The sequence below is a fragment of the Macrobrachium nipponense genome, chromosome 37 (genome assembly GCF_015104395.2).
Source record: "Macrobrachium nipponense isolate FS-2020 chromosome 37, ASM1510439v2, whole genome shotgun sequence".
NCBI classification, from domain to species: domain Eukaryota; kingdom Metazoa; phylum Arthropoda; class Malacostraca; order Decapoda; family Palaemonidae; genus Macrobrachium; species Macrobrachium nipponense.
The window spans coordinates 32,324,239-32,340,000 of NC_061097.1; the positions used below are offsets into that span (position 1 = coordinate 32,324,239).

General features: G+C 40.3%; 2 protein-coding genes across 2 annotated transcripts in view; one reads left to right on the top strand and one right to left on the bottom strand.

Annotated features, from left to right (window-relative positions):
- LOC135209089 (transducin beta-like protein 2) overlaps positions 1-8,258 on the top strand; it is a 76,419-nt gene extending 68,161 nt beyond the window's left edge. Inside the window, exons 7-8 of the mRNA XM_064241682.1 lie at positions 1,045-1,154; positions 7,190-8,258. Of these exons, the coding sequence (XP_064097752.1) occupies positions 1,045-1,154; positions 7,190-7,306 (227 nt within the window). The 3' untranslated portion in view covers positions 7,307-8,258. The remainder of the gene's footprint in view (positions 1-1,044; positions 1,155-7,189) is intronic.
- The window catches only part of LOC135209340 (nuclear valosin-containing protein-like), a 47,761-nt gene continuing 38,783 nt past the window's right edge, over positions 6,785-15,762 (bottom strand). Inside the window, exons 11-14 of the mRNA XM_064242041.1 lie at positions 12,238-12,562; positions 11,637-11,843; positions 10,810-11,088; positions 6,785-8,735 (exon numbers count right to left, since the gene is read on the bottom strand). Of these exons, the coding sequence (XP_064098111.1) occupies positions 8,484-8,735; positions 10,810-11,088; positions 11,637-11,843; positions 12,238-12,562 (1,063 nt within the window). The 3' untranslated portion in view covers positions 6,785-8,483. The remainder of the gene's footprint in view (positions 8,736-10,809; positions 11,089-11,636; positions 11,844-12,237; positions 12,563-15,762) is intronic.

The following is a 15,762-nucleotide window of genomic DNA, read 5'->3' on the forward strand; positions in this document are numbered from 1 at the left end:
CTTTTCAATTTGTGATGACTACCCTGAGAGGTAGTACCACCACTGGAGCATTCCATATCCACGGTCAAGTTCATGTCACGGGTCGTCATTGGTGCCAAATCATCATCAAAGGGACCAGGGGTACTAGAATCCTTGTGGTTACTAGTCACAAAAGCTTTATATTAAAAAAAAATTAGAAAAATTAAACCTGAAAATATTAAAAAAATATCATCAGCCTTTCATAAAGTTTATTCTTCCACCAATGGCACAAGTGAGAGCCGACTCCCAAATGTCCGCATCCCTACCCTACCCCACTGGGGATGGCACAACATGGTTAGAGTGGCGCAAGTGTAAGCCAAACCAGCTTGCTAGGACTGAGAATATTACAAGAATACAATCATCCCCACCCTAACCATGTTATGGGCAAACCGGAAAGAATGCCGAGAGTCCTATCCCCAGGACTAGACCCCCCTGGAATCCGTGGTCCAGCCCTGAAGAATAGTTCCGCCCTTGAGTTATCAATCTGATATCTCCCAGGTCCGAACATTATTGGGTAGTTGATGATCCTACCACAGCTCCCACTATTTAGCTTCAGATATAAACCAAATCCAGCTATGATATCTTTTCCCATTCGTCAGGTCCAATAAATTTTACTGAAGGTTGAAAATTCCACAACATTACTTCAAATTAAAACATACAAAAAAAAATATATATATATAAAAAAATATGAGACTATTGGAATCAAACCCAGGAACTAATTCCTGGGGTTCAAGAGACCCCTCACCACGTCAAGGTGGTCCCATATCGAGGGGAAATGCAGTTCATGCGGTGCACTGTACGTATATTACTAAAAGTTTTTTTTTGGATTTCTTTGATCATATTGTCGAACTACTCCAGCACCCTCTTTTCACAGTCCTTGGCTTGACTGCTTAAATAAAAAAAAAATCGGTTGTGTTTTTAGCTTCCTGTTCATTGTTCTGTCCGACATTTACTAGTTTGTTGTGTACCAATGCGAATGTATAAATAAGAGCAGTTTGAATAATTCTAGTTGTAATTTTATTCCAGGTGATATTTTAAACATCATGTTTGACCCAAGCAACAAGATGATTTTGACACTTGGAGACAGACATGTGCGCGTGTTCCACAATGTAGCTGGATATGTTGCTACCATTCAGGTATGAAGTAGATGCAGTTTTGTTATTGTGGAGATTTTTACCTTCTAAAACTCTGCAACCTCCATTAAATCAACTAAATCTATACTGTCATTTTTATGTGGAAAGCAAGAGTTTTGTAGATTGAAAGAGTATGATGATTGCGAATGTAAGTCTTTGTTAAAATTCCATTGGAAACTTAGCCCTTCAAAATGTTTTCTGTTGATTGCCTCTCACTGGGCATCAGTCTTCACTAAATGGTATTTAGAGCGCTTAACCTTTTGTAGATTTTTGATGCAAACTGCTTTAATAAATACTATCATACTGTAAAATATTTTTCAATAATTTGGAATTTATTGTAATCCATATTAAATATTTGGGGAGGCAGCAATACAAAACGATTTCAAGTCATGTCCATGGTGTTAGACGAGTGATGAATCATCCTTGAAGGATTCAGCACTTAATTTTAAAGTCAAGTTGTTTCTGTTTTTATTAATACCATCAGGATTATAGTTAGTTACTTAGTTTATTCTCCTCTGTAGTGCTAGGGGTTGGAAATGTAATTCTGCTGGCTTCATAATGCTTTTTGCTAAAATTTCCCTTCTGCTAAGTAAGAGAAATGCCCAGTAACAAATTTGTTCAAAATATCATATATAGTACATATAGTTAAAAGGGTTAACCTTGATAAATCGTTAATGCTAAAAAAAAAAAAATTGCCAAGGTACTAAAATCTAATGATGTAGGCTGGATAAAGTATCCAGCCTACATCATTAGATTTTAGTACCTGGGCAATTTTTTTTTTTTTTTAGCATTAACAATTTATCAAGGTTAACCCTTTTAACTATATGTACTATAGGTATTAAGAGCAGTCAGTAATAAGGCTGCTGTGTTTTTTTTCTTTTCTGCACGTTATTGAAATGTGCCATGGTACACACATATTTGCCTTCTCATTTTGTTACAGACAGGTTCTGCTTCACTAATGTAATTTTTGTTTAAATTTTCTGCACAACTCCACCAATGTGTGAGATTCTTTCACATGTAATTAAGGAGATCATTGATGAAAATAAGTTTGAAGTTAAGTTAAGTTAAGTATATCTTAGTTTTACCAGACCACTGAGCTGATTAACAGCTCTCCTAGGGCTGGCCCGAAGGATTAGATATTTTTACGTGGCTAGGAACCAATTGGTTACCTAGCAACGGGACCTACAGCTTATTGTGGGATCCGAACCACACTATATCGAGAAATGAACTTCTATCACCAGAAATAAATTTCTCTTATTCCGCGTTGACCGAGCCGGGAATCGAACCTGGGACCACCGGATTGGCAGCCCAGCTCGAAAACCACTCGTCCAGCGTGGAACGAAAATAAGTTTGAAACTATTATGTTTTCAAGACAGAGGTACAGCTTTATGGTCCAAAGTACATATTAGTTTAACTAGACCACTGAACTTGATTAAAAGTTCTCCTAGGGCTGGCCCAAAGGATTAGACATTTTTACGTAGCTAGGATCCAATTGGTTGCATAGCATTGGGACCTACAGATTATTGTGGGATCCAAAACACATTTCGAGATTTTAATTTCTAATCACCAGAAACAAATTCTTCCAATTCCACCTTGGCAGAGCGGGGAATTAAACTCAAGACTACCGAATTAGTAGGCAAGTACATAACCCACTCGTCCAATGAGGAACTAAATGGTCCTGGAAAGAATAGAACAGAATGTAGAATTTGGGCCAAAAGCCAAGCAGTGGGACCTATGAAGTTATTCAGCGCTGAAATGGAAACAGAGCAAAAAATTTTTAAAGGTGTAACAGGAGGAAAATCTCGCTGTTGCACTATGAAACAATTGTTAGGAGAAGGTGAAAAGTAGAATGAAAAAAAGAGAATATGAAGAAAGGTACAGCTTTATGCTCCTGGGTTGGACTAGGGTAGAATCCAAGGAAGAAATTGAATATGGTAGAGGATATGTAGGCCTGTAGAAACTTGAGACGGTCAAGTTTGCTGTTGTGTAGCATTTCTCAGCATATTTGTATTTTATATCTGAATTCAGTGAAGAGGTAGAGGCAAAGGTCTCCACATCAAAGAGATCATCACTTGTAAACACTGGGAAGAGTAGCAGCCTCCAAGAAGTTTGACTTGGCTCATCATGTTGCAGTCATATTTAAAAGTTATCTTCTTATTGATGTTGATGACAGTCAGGTCATCGCTATCAGGTTAAATAAAGACAGAAAAGCGACAACAGGGGGGTCAGTCTTTGATGTGTCAGGCCAAATCATTCACCAGCAGATTAAATGATGTGACAGAACAGTGAGACATTGATCAGTGAAACAGCCAACAAACCTGCAGATCTGTCTTTAGATTGGTGGAACAAGTAAGATGCCATAACACAAAGAAAGATGGTGCATTATTAGTGTCATTGGGGCGCCAGTAGAAACTAGTAAATAGGTTGACCAATAGAACCGCCAGAGGAACATCAAGGAACAGTTTAAGCAGAGGTAGATCATCTTGGGAAAGAGCCCAAGACGTCCTCCAAGTGAACGCAGAAGAAATGGACAAATGCTTCTCCAAGAAGAGGTAAAATGCTACAATGTTTTCACAGCTTTTCTGGTAACTGGGAGACTAATTTTGCAAACATATAATAGGAGAAAGACAATAAGAAGTACAGTGCATCACAGACTTACAGCAAGAGCAACTTCCAGTGGATTTGGTTGTATGGCACTTTAGCAACTTGCAGCAGATTTGATCTTACGGCACTTTTTCATTACCGTTAATTGCGTGTTACAATACATTAGCTTGAAGCTGCATCAAGGTACAGCACTGCTGATGGTGCTAAAGGCAAAAATAGGCATAAAGTTAACAGCGCTTGTAACTTGATGCCGATTACCTATCAAGCAACACAATGTAAATAGAATAGAAGTTAGGCCAAGATGCCGATTACCTATCAAGCAACACAATGTAAATAGAATAGAAGTTAGGCCAAAGGCCAAGCGCTGAAATGGAAATTACCGTATATACTCGTGTAACACTGTCACGGACCCTTGAGGTCCGCTACGGGTTCGATATTATAATAAATAAAAAGAATTCAACACCAACAGTTGAAACTGGGGATACGAATATAGAAAGAAACACAAACAGAACAAAGGCTTATTTACAAGCTTACTAACAAAGATAAATGCAGAATGGTTTCTCCTATTTACATAAAATTAAAATTTTACAATGCGAGAACTGGGGAAACAGCGAGGTAATGAAATACTTGCTGGCCAGTTTTGCAGGTGCCAAAAATCAATGCTCGAAGCGATGGCTTCACAAGGAGAGCTGTAGAAATTTAGACGTCTTCTTGGCTCTGTACTGCAGAAAACAATGTCTATTCTTGATACTCGAAGGGAAGGTTACTCCTCAAAACCAACTTGTAAGACGTTTCTTCTCTGAAGGCTTGCTCAACGTCGGAAATACCTCTGTCATTCTCTCTCCAACTGGACGACTTGACTCGAAACCGATCAAACTCTCGTGCGCCTTCTCCCTCTCTTATCCTTCGTCTGTTCCTTCTTCTCTTATCTCTCACTGATGATCTCTCATACTTTGTCAGTCGTATATACGTATATGGCGATCTGGGGGCGGGGCCTACCAGCGAACATCACAGACTCCCGAGACGACCGGAAATTCTTAGGATCTCGACGAAAGGTTGCATCATAATACGCGGTGACACGTCGGTGCCTGTTGAGTTCCATATCCCACCTGGCGATTCTAGAATAATCATAAGAACAGGCGCCTCCAACACGTGCGCGGATGCTTCCTTGCTGCAGAACTTCTCAAAGAAGATGCGTTTCCCTTTCCTTTAATATATAATTCCTTGCTATAAAACGATTACCATGACAAACACACAATCTCGCAAATCATGCGACCCCCAAATTTTCACCCTTAAAAAATTATTTTATCATGTATCTCCCGTATCATGCAAGTTGAATTTACGAGACCAAATAACAATAGGCTAACTTCTTTTCCTCTTTATTCCATTTTTTAGTTAGGCTAACTCCTTTTCCTCCATTTCTTTATCTATCCCATCTTCTAGTTAAGCTTAAAAAAGTAAAAGAAATGCCAAAAGTATTGTTAGTAATGTTATACTTGTTATGTAAATGCATACAGCCAGAAACAGCTAATTTACTATGAGCAACCTAAACCGATAACAACAGCGTTTTTGTTTGGATTTCATCTATCGTATGATAGTAAAAAAATCACTGTATTTATGTTTCAAATGACGTTAAGGAGAATAGGACCGATATATTCTTACATTACTAGTATATCCTTACTCGCTATGTAGAAAAGATTGGCAAGGCATATACTGCTAAATTTAACCAGTAAGTTGTAGATGAAGCTGAGGAAAGAATGTTGACCTGCCAACGACCATAAACAAAATTTGAGAAACATGTTTTAATCAAAACTATTGGGTGTGAAAGAGCACATTTCACTGTTTTCACTCCAATAAAAGATAAATACTTAAAGATCGTAGTATTCTAACAAGATCAAGTGAAAAATATCGAACGGAATCTGTTGATTTTTGTTTACTGTGTAAACGAATGTTTTGGTTTGGAAATCAGCTGAGGGTGATTGGGAGGTAAGTTTGTTTCGTTGTATTGAACTCAAATCAGAACGGCTTTCTTGCTTCTAGTTAGCACAAGGGAATCTCAAGATATTCTATTTATATGGGACAAGGTTATTTTATGTTATATGAAGTGTTTTCAAGTCGAAATATCACTTAAATATGTATCATTTGTGAACAAAATTTAGTTATTTTTTCATTAGTAGGTGGCGACGAGGGCATGTTTACTGTGTAAACATGCCCTTGGTGCCATCTACTAATGAAAAAAATAACTAAATTTTGTTCACAAACGATACATATTTAAGTGATATTTCGACTTGAAAACACTTCATATAACATAAAATAACCTTGTCCCATATAAATAGAATATCTTGAGATTCCCTTGTGCTAACTAGGAGCAAGAAAGCCTTTCTGATTTGAGTTCAATACAACGAAACAAACTTATTTCCCAATCGCCCTCAGCTGATTTCCAAACCAAAACATTGATTGCTGTTTGTATTTTATAATACAAACAAATAGTAATATGATAATATATATATATTACTGGATGCAGTGAAGTAAAGCATAACTTTTTAAAAGATCCATGTTTGTATTTTATCATATGATACTAATATGTGATTACTACATACTCAAATTTTATATCTCGGGTATGATGCGACCCCCTTAAAATTAACTCCAAAATTAGGTCTTCAAAAGTCGCATGATACGCGAGTATATATGGTAAAAGAAACTAAAGGTTTGAAAGGTGCAACAGAAGGATAACATCACAGTTCCATTATGAAACAATTGTTAGGAGAGGGTGGAAAGCAAGATGGAAGAAAGAATGTATAAGGAATGAAAAGGGTTTGTATAAGGAATGAGAGGGGTTGCAGTTAAGTAATGCAAGAGGAGAACCGACAGAACTACCCCCTTTGGGAAACACACTGTAAAGGATAAAAATGAATGCAAATACCCCATTTAAATAAAAATTAAAAATTGTCAAAATTAGAGCATACACTAAGACCGTCATATGCAGAGGGCCAAACCATATTAGTATAGGAAGCATAAAAGACGCTGGGTTCTTTTTCTTATTTGCTTTATTCTTAAGAAAGTGTATTGTTCCCTATTTTGAACCAGAGCATTAAGGCTATCTTAAAGCAATGGTTTGTTTGTTATGGGGGGTATAGGCATGTTTGTCTGTGGCTTGTCCAAAGCCATCTTCATCTCTTTTTGGTTTTGGTTCTGAATAAGAGTATATACATTATTTAATATGGTGCATCACTTATACAGACAGGAAATAATAAGTAAAAAGCCACAGTACTGTATATGAGTGACTGTATTTTTCAAAATACAAAAATGGTAAAAAGGGGACTTTTGACCATTTGCACAATGGTCCTCTCATATACATTACTGTGGCTTTTTACTTAGCATACATTATTGTTTATTGTGACACAAATTTTTCAGCTATTTATTTTCCCTCACAGGACCTTAAACAGAGCCTCCAGAAGGCAACCAACAGCTCCATGAAGGATCGGATTAAACAGCAGATCAAGGAGGCAGAGGCAGCCCTCGAAAACATCAAGAAAGTTACAAAGAAATAGGCCGTCGTCACCTTTCACCATCCTTCATTTAAGCTTCATGCAAATGCCTGACATTGTACAATGTATAGAGAGACTTTTGAGCTGTAATCTTTTGATAATTATTCGGAGAATTTTGTATCCCTTATCACTGTAAATTAAGAAGCAACAGTGGATCTCATAAGACGTTACTACAGTGGGTATTTTTTAAAGCTTAAGTTTCTACTTTCCAGTATGCAATATGGTTTCCTTTCAGTTGACCTGCTCAGTATACTTTTAAGTTACATTATTCGTGGGGTTTGGATTGGCCTTATTATTGATGTGCTGTAACAGGCTACGCTGCTGAATGTTGTGACACAGGTATCATTTGGTGTTAGTGTATTGTTGTTTGTTGTATTTGGGGGACTATGGTTGGTGGTGCATGTTGTGTTGAGATGTGTGGCCAAGTATTATTATAAGATGCATCTGGCAAACAGATGTGGTTGCCAAAACAAATATTGATAAAAACCAAGAAAAAAAAAAATTGGTTGTTCTTTGGGTAATTTGTTTCCAACTATGTATACGGTTTGAACTCTTTGTTTGCTTCTCAACAAAGATCTACTCAAACTCCAAAAAACTCTTAAGATATTTGTTCAGTAGCAAATGATATGTATTGTTTGGGAGTCATTTCTGTTTATGGTAATGCAGTCAGAGGATTCCATTATGCTTTATACTCACTACTATTTGCTAACCCACTAGTTTTTTATTTTTTCAGATTTTCATATAGCCTGGGCATGATTTATAAAAGCATGATGCATGGTCTTTTTGGAGTAAGACAATATCGCAACTGTGGTCAAACACAATTATAGTAACACAGGTTGCATTCTAGAGTCCAAGTGTGTTTGTGTGAGCAAGTGAGCTGCATACCTCAGTCATTTAGTTTATACATTTGTATGACTTGAACTTTTGATAAGATTAAATGTATGCAAATTGATAACTGGTTTTTGTTCAATTTGGTCAGCCATTCTGACCAAAATGGTACTTTCAGACAAGCATTGCCTATGTGCTATCCACAAGAAGGTACTCGGTTTCCCCCACCCCATAAATACATTTCTTGAAATACTCATCATTTTCAGTTTTAAATGAAAACAAACAGCAGGGCAATAACAGCACATTATTGACAGTAGAGGCTATATATGTAAACCTTGGACTTTAACCTCAATCAGGTTGACATACTGACATTAACAATCTCAGAAGTGGACTCTGATACATCTCCACTGTCTATGTCTTCTATGGCCTTCTGAGGTGCAGGCGTACTTTCCGACGCCATCAACTTCTGAGGTGTACTTTCTACCTCCGTCTGCAAATTACTCTCCTGGGCAGGGACAACAACAGAGGACATAAGTAACTCTGCCAAATCTTCGTTGGGTGAAACACATATCTTGTTGTAAAGTTTCTTGTATCTCTTTTGTTCCTGGTAATGAAGACAATACTCTTATTACATACAGGCAGTTCCATATAAATATATTACACACTTCATTACTGTAACATGAGGAATATTAAGCATCAATAAACAAATGTATCATAAACATTATTATAAATTCTTACATGCGGATAAAACATTGCAAGGCACATTATGTATAGTGTGATACATAAGTACCATACTAACACACATTCATAGCTCTCATCACGAATTTGAGTATCTTACACTCACTTGGTTGTATAGATGTAGACTAGTGGATCAAAATTACAAGTTTAACCCAAACTGTTTGTAAATATAAAAATTATAAAATTGATATAAAGTAATTAATATAATTCAGAGGTATGCAAACCAGAGCCTTTTCTGTTGGATTAATCACCAATGCAATCTGGTAACTATCATCTAAGCTGAAGTGTGGTTAATTGAGATAAGGAGTAGGTAATTATGAAAAAGGGCTCTGGTTTGTTTACTTAAGAAACAAACAAGTTACTTTAAATTTGATGTGTTCCTACAGAAATACAAACCATTGCCTTTTAAGAAATTCACCCCTTAGATGGGAGGATAGTCTCTTACTTGCTGGCTAGATGAATCTCCGCCTAGAAAAAATCATGTTCCCAGTTGTGAAAATGAGCAAGGCACCAATGACAACCTGTTACATACTACCTGTACTCTAGTATAGGAATGCGAGACTGACAGGGCCTTGTGCCATAGCAAGATGTGTCTATGCTCTAAGAAAAATTTGAAGAACCATGTGCTACCCAAAAAGAAAGGAGAACATATGTCAGAATGGCAGATAACATTAGGTCAATTATAAAATAATGGGTTAAGACCATAGCTTAACCACTGGCCCCTTACATTGTTGAAAGGGTGAGCAGAGAAGTCCTACCTTATGAGCCAGAGCTCTGAAGATGTGATGCTCAAGTGTACATTCCAACAAGTGGTCAGTCTGACTACTGCCTTCCAAAGAAAGAAAAGGAGAGTAAAATCCAGTCATTCACCTATACAACCTTATGACCTCAAGAGTACCTTAGGCTAGATGCTTTTCTGTCAGAAAGGAGCTCTCATGACTATACCTGTTAAGTAGCCACCACAAGACCAAGACAAGTGCGTTATGTCCCTATGGTTAAATGAGGTAAAAGGTAGTCTGGCTACACCTGCCCTCATTAACTGAGCAAAAGAAAAAATGTCTTTCCAAAGGCTAGGGGTGAGGCAATGGTCTGAATTCATGAGATCTTGCTTGAATGACCTGTTTGGCTTCTTGATACTCTATGAGGCCAAAATGGAAGGAAGCTCTTCAACACATCTCTCTTGTGCCTGCTGGTGCTTAAAAAAAACACACACTTGACACTGGCCTAGGAGGTCAAGTTTTGTTTTTTTAGATGGTAATGCAAGGTGCACATGGGGCACAAGAACAAAAAAGATGAAGCTTCAACTCGACAGTTGGTCAAAGTGCAGCATGAAGTCTTTTAGGAAAACTGGCTGAAGACTAAAATACTTTTTAAAAAAAAGTGAGAGGTGCTGCCACCTTGTCACTAAGCTTCAACAACAGTTTTCTGCTTTATGCTGAGGAATACTACGTAAAAGGCAATGGTTAGTATTTGTATACAAACAAAACAGGATTAAAGTTTAGGTTAGGTTGGTATTAATGTAAAGCTGTCCAGCAAGAGCAGCATAATTATGTTTTGTAAGTCATATCGCTTGCCCGAAGGTTCTTAAATGAAAACTGAAGCAGGCTACAATTAAAATTAGTTGGTCAGCTAAACAGAAGGAAAGAGGAAAACTTAATGTACAAGAAACTTTGAGCGTAGGGTTGTAGCCACTGTAAGCTACACAATGCCTTCACCCAATGTGCAATATCCTGGATTACTTTACATCTTCATATACTGAAAATAACACAGCAGTTATTTACAATGGATGCAGCCTTTGGGAAATTGTTAAAAATACAAAATTTTCCCCCAAACAATCTTCATGGTGACATATAGTTAAGAAGAAAACTTTCCATTATTAAATGTGCTTCCAAAAACCATTTTATAATACTCGATCATAAAGCATAACTACTTTCACTCACCTCTACAGAAATGGAAGGCTTCATTTTCTTCAGGGCAGCAAAGAAGTGCTTTTTGGACACTAGTCTCTTCACATTCTTTGCAGACTCTGCAACTGCACTCTTGCTCGTATCCAATGTCTTATCTGTGCCAGTGGAGTCCATGTTTTGGATAACTTCTCTAATTGCTTCCTTACTGGCTAAGTAAACCAGCTGGTCGCAGTCTGCTCCGGAGAAGTTATTACAAACCTGAGATATTTCTTCGAAACTGACATCGTCGGCCAAGGCTGGGCAAGTTCCATTCTGTAAGAAAAAAGAAATAAATAAATAAAAAATAACTAAAAATACAACTAATCCTAATTTTGATTTAATAGTTACAAAGGTTAGTTGCCTATATTATATGCTGTAGACTCATTCTTCCATCTTTACCACATAAGAGTAAAAACTGAAAATATCTTTCATATTAAGGAAAGGTGGAGTATATATAATAATTAGCAACAATAAAGATGTTGGTCTCAAGATTAGTAAAATCTTCTAGAATATTTACTGTTCCAACTAATAATATTTTCTGTATCTGAATGTGTAAAACATTATTGTATTTTACAATAGTGCTATGGAAGAGTTTCTCCCAATGTAAAGCAGTAAAGCTTATTTTGTTGACATACCCTTACAAGAACAATAAAAGGAGATTATTATTCAATACAGATCTAAAGTTCTAGGTGGAAGCTGCAATAAACCCAAAAGAGAAGTGGTTTTTACATATATAAAAACTTCAGATAAACCACAAAAGGGAAGTTTAGATTTATATATACAAAAACTTCAGATGGACCACAGTAAAAAAAATACATTACCTTCGTTCTAGCTTTGAAAATGGATATCCTTCCCAAGTAATCTGGCACATCCACATAGAGCAAGGTGTCGAATCTTCCTGGTCGCGTCACTGCTGGGTCCAATATATCAGGCCTATTTGTGGCAGCAATGACATACACATCATCACGCTTTGCAAAACCGTTCATTTCAGTCAAGAGTGTGTTAACTATGGTGGTTTTACTTCCGCTCTGCAAGACAAAAATAATTCAATATTTTGCTTTCTTTATAGTACTCGGAATTTAACATTGAAATCTGCAATACTCTACTCGGCTCAGTTGTCGAGTCCTACGACCTCCAAATACTATTTAAGCGAGGAGCAAATTCATTCTGCTCTCTGCTCTTGATGCCTGCTGAATTTCAGCTGTAGTATCTGTTTTATTATCTGTTCCCTTTTATCTGTTTATTCATAACCTATTCCTATAACTTGCCCCTCTGCAGGCTGATTTCCTTTCACAACCCTCCTCAGTATAATTACAATCTGTTGCCTGTCCATAAGGGTTTTCAGCTGAAGATTTACATTAAGGAAGAATGAAAGAACTCAAATGAAAATATAATCATCACATTGTACTTTCCATAACTTACCTCTCCACCTTTGGTTCTGATGGGACAAAGTGAATCAAATTCGTCAAAGAATATGACGCACGGAGCTACGTTGCCAGCCCGTCGAAACACCTCTCGAACGGCCCTCTCACTCTCTCCTTGGTACTGAAAGTATTTAAGAAGCGAATTTGTTAGACCTGTATCAGCAAAAATACCAACTATAGAAAAAATGGTATTTCCAACTGTACCTTTCACATAAGGACTTGAACTCAGGTTTTCAAAAGATATTACATGACTTATTATTATTATTAAATTATATATCCAGACCACTGAGTCAAAAAATGACCACTGAGTCAAAAAATGACTACTGAGTCAAAAAATGACAATTTGTCGAAAATTGCATTTTTCCTAACTATACAAACCTGAGGTCCTTTAACAATAGGAAGTAGCTAGCGGCAGCTGGAACGGTCGTAAGCTTCGAACAAGGGGAGAACGGTAGTTAACTGCTTGTCCGATCGTCGCGCGGAGGTAAACAAATCACTTTTGCTTTTGGCCCATGCAAAATACGCAGAGTGAGGGGTGGCATGAGGAGGGACTATATGTAAAGGACCTCAGGTTTGTATAGTTAGGAAAAATGCAATTTTCGACAAATTGTCATTTGTTCCGATACGTAATACAAACCCTCGGTCCTTTAACAATAGGAAGACTCACTTCTTGGTGGGAGGAATCTGAGTCTTTTGATGAACAGACTGGTGTTCGTCCATCCTTGGAGTGCCTCCCTGGTCGTAAGAGCGAGGGAGGGATCCAAGCCTCTGTCCGATTGATCGGGGTGTGCACCGCAGGATCAATGGTCAGACCTCTGGGCCAAGTACTAAGAGAGAGGCAAGCGTATCTCTTCATACCAGCATTGTAAGAACTTGTTCCTGTACAGGAGCAAATATAAAGTCAAGAGTTTGTCTCATGTAGGCATCCACTTCTTCCCCCTTGTAGGAGAAAGTGGTGGATATACGCTCCTATCCCTAGTGAAAGGGATAGGATGGAGCTCGGTCGAGTAGCTTACCTGCATCTGACTCCCTTCCAGCGTGGTGACGACCGTATCCCTCTGCCCACAGGTAGAGGTAGAGAAAGATGGTGAAGAGAAGCCAGTCACACTCTCATTCGCACATTCATTCTCCCAGTCATACCAGGAATCGATGCTGTTCTGCCTGCTCGGGTGCTGGGTAAGCTTACACAACGTGTTGAGCAGCCACCACAGGTCCCAAGGAAAAAGTATCCAAGGACTTGTGGGCAATATCCCGAAGGTAGAAGGACGTGAAGGTGGTCTGGTTGGCCCAGACACCTGCCTTCAGGACCTGCGCCACGGAGAAGTTCTTACGGAACGCTAAGGAGGGTCCGATACCTCTGACTTCGTGGGCTCTCGGTCGGAGCGTACGGATGTCGACGCTACGATCAGCCTCGTACGCTCTCCTGATCACCTCATGTAGCCAGAAAGAAAGCGTGTTCTTGGAAACTTCTTTCTTGGTAACCCCAGTGCTAACGAAGAGGCGTCAACACTCAGGCCTGAGGTGTCGAGTTCTCTTCAGATAGCGCCGTAGCGCCCTCACAGGACAAAGCAGCATCTCATCCGCATCGTTATTGGTGAAGTCCAGAAGGGAGGGGATCGTGAAAGACTCGAACCTGTCGTCAGGGATCGACGGATTCTGAGTCTTGGCTACGAAGTTCGGGACGAAATCGAGCATCACAGATCCCCAGCCTCTGGTGTGTTTAACATCATAAGAAAGACCATGTAGTTCCCCTACTCTCTTCGCCGATGCCAGGGCCAGCAAGAAGAGGGTCTTGAGGGTCAGATCCCCGTCTGACGACTCTCGGAGTGGCTCGAAGGGTCTTCGAGTCAAACTCCTAAGGACGAGAGTCACATCCCACGCAGGGGGCCTGAGTTCCCTGGGTGGGCAAGACCTTTCGAAGCTCCTCATAAGCAAGGAGATCTCGAACGAGTTCGAGATGTCCAGTCCCCTCAGTTTTAGGACGAGAGCCAGGGCGGCTCTATATCCTTTAACTGTGGGTACTGAGAGGAGCTTCTCTCGGCGAAGAAACACGAGGAAATCCGCTACCTGCTGAAGAGTGGCTCTGAGAGGAGACAGACCCTGTCTACGACACCAACCACAGAAGACGGCCCACTTCCCCTGGTACACAGCTGCAGAGGACTGTCGGACGTGTCCAGCCATCTCTGTTGCTGCGCTACGAGAAAAGCCTCTCGTTCGCAAGAGATGGTGGATAACAGCCAGCCGTGAAGTTGAAGGGACTGGACTGCTTGGTGGTACCGTTCTACGTGTGGCTGGGCTAGAAGGTTGTGCCAATTGGGTAGCTCTCTCGGTGCGTCCGCAAGAAGAGCCAGCAGGTCCGGATACCAAACGGCTTGAGGTCGTTTGGGAGCCACTAGGATCATTCTGAGATTGGGAGTGACCAGCACTCGACTGATCACTTTCCGAATCAGACAGAAGGGAGGAAAGGCGTAAACGAAGAGGTTGTCCCAGGGGTGTTGGAGAGCGTCCTCTGCAGCTGCCCATGGGTCCGGCACGGCTGAAAAGAAAACCTGAAGTTTTCTGTTGTGCCGGGTGGCGAACAGGTCTACGACCGGTCGCCCCCACAGGTTGAAGAGCCTTTCCGCCACATCTTGGTGTAGAGACCATTCGGTTCCTATCACCTGATCCCGACGGCTGAGCTTGTCCGCTACTACATTCCTCTTGCCTGGAATGTAGCGTGCTGACAGCTCTATCGAGTGAGCCGTGGCCCACTCGTGCACCTGCACCGTCAACTGGTGAAGCGGAAGAGACACTAGGCCCCCCTGCTTGTTGACATATGCCACTACTGTGGTGTTGTCGCACATCAACACCACTGAGTGTCCCACCAAGCGGTCCTGAAATTCTTGGAGAGCGTAGAACGCCGCCTTGAGTTCCAGGACATTGATGTGAAGGTGCTTTTCGTGATGGTCCGTGTGCCCCCCATGCCTCGGTCGATGCGTCTGAGAACAGCAGCATCTCCGGGGTGGGAGTGCGTATGGGCACTCCTCTTCAGAGGTTCTTGTCGTCGAGCCACCAGGCTAGGTCCTGCCTCACCTTGTCCGTGAGAGCCACAGGAAAGTAAGGAGGATCCTTCGCCTGAGACCAACTCTCCCTTAGCCTCCACTGGAGAGACCGCAGGTGAAGATGCCCATGAGGGACTAAGTTCTCGAGTGACGACAGATGGCCGATCACGACTTGCCATTGCTGTGCTGCCTGTTCCTGCCGAGACAGGAACCTGAATTTGCTGATACGCAAGTCTGCGGGAAAGACCTGCCCTGCTACCGTGTCTATCAGCATACCCAGGTACTTCATCTTCTGCTTGGGTTCGAGATCGGACTTCTCGTAGTTTATCACGATCCCCAGATCGCGACAAAACTTGAGGAGTCGATCTCTGTCCTGCAGCAACTGCGAGCGGGAGCTCGCCAGGACCAGCCAATCGTCGAGATACCTCAGAAGACGTATCCCGTGCGAATGGGCCCAAGCTGACACCAGAGTGAACACTCGC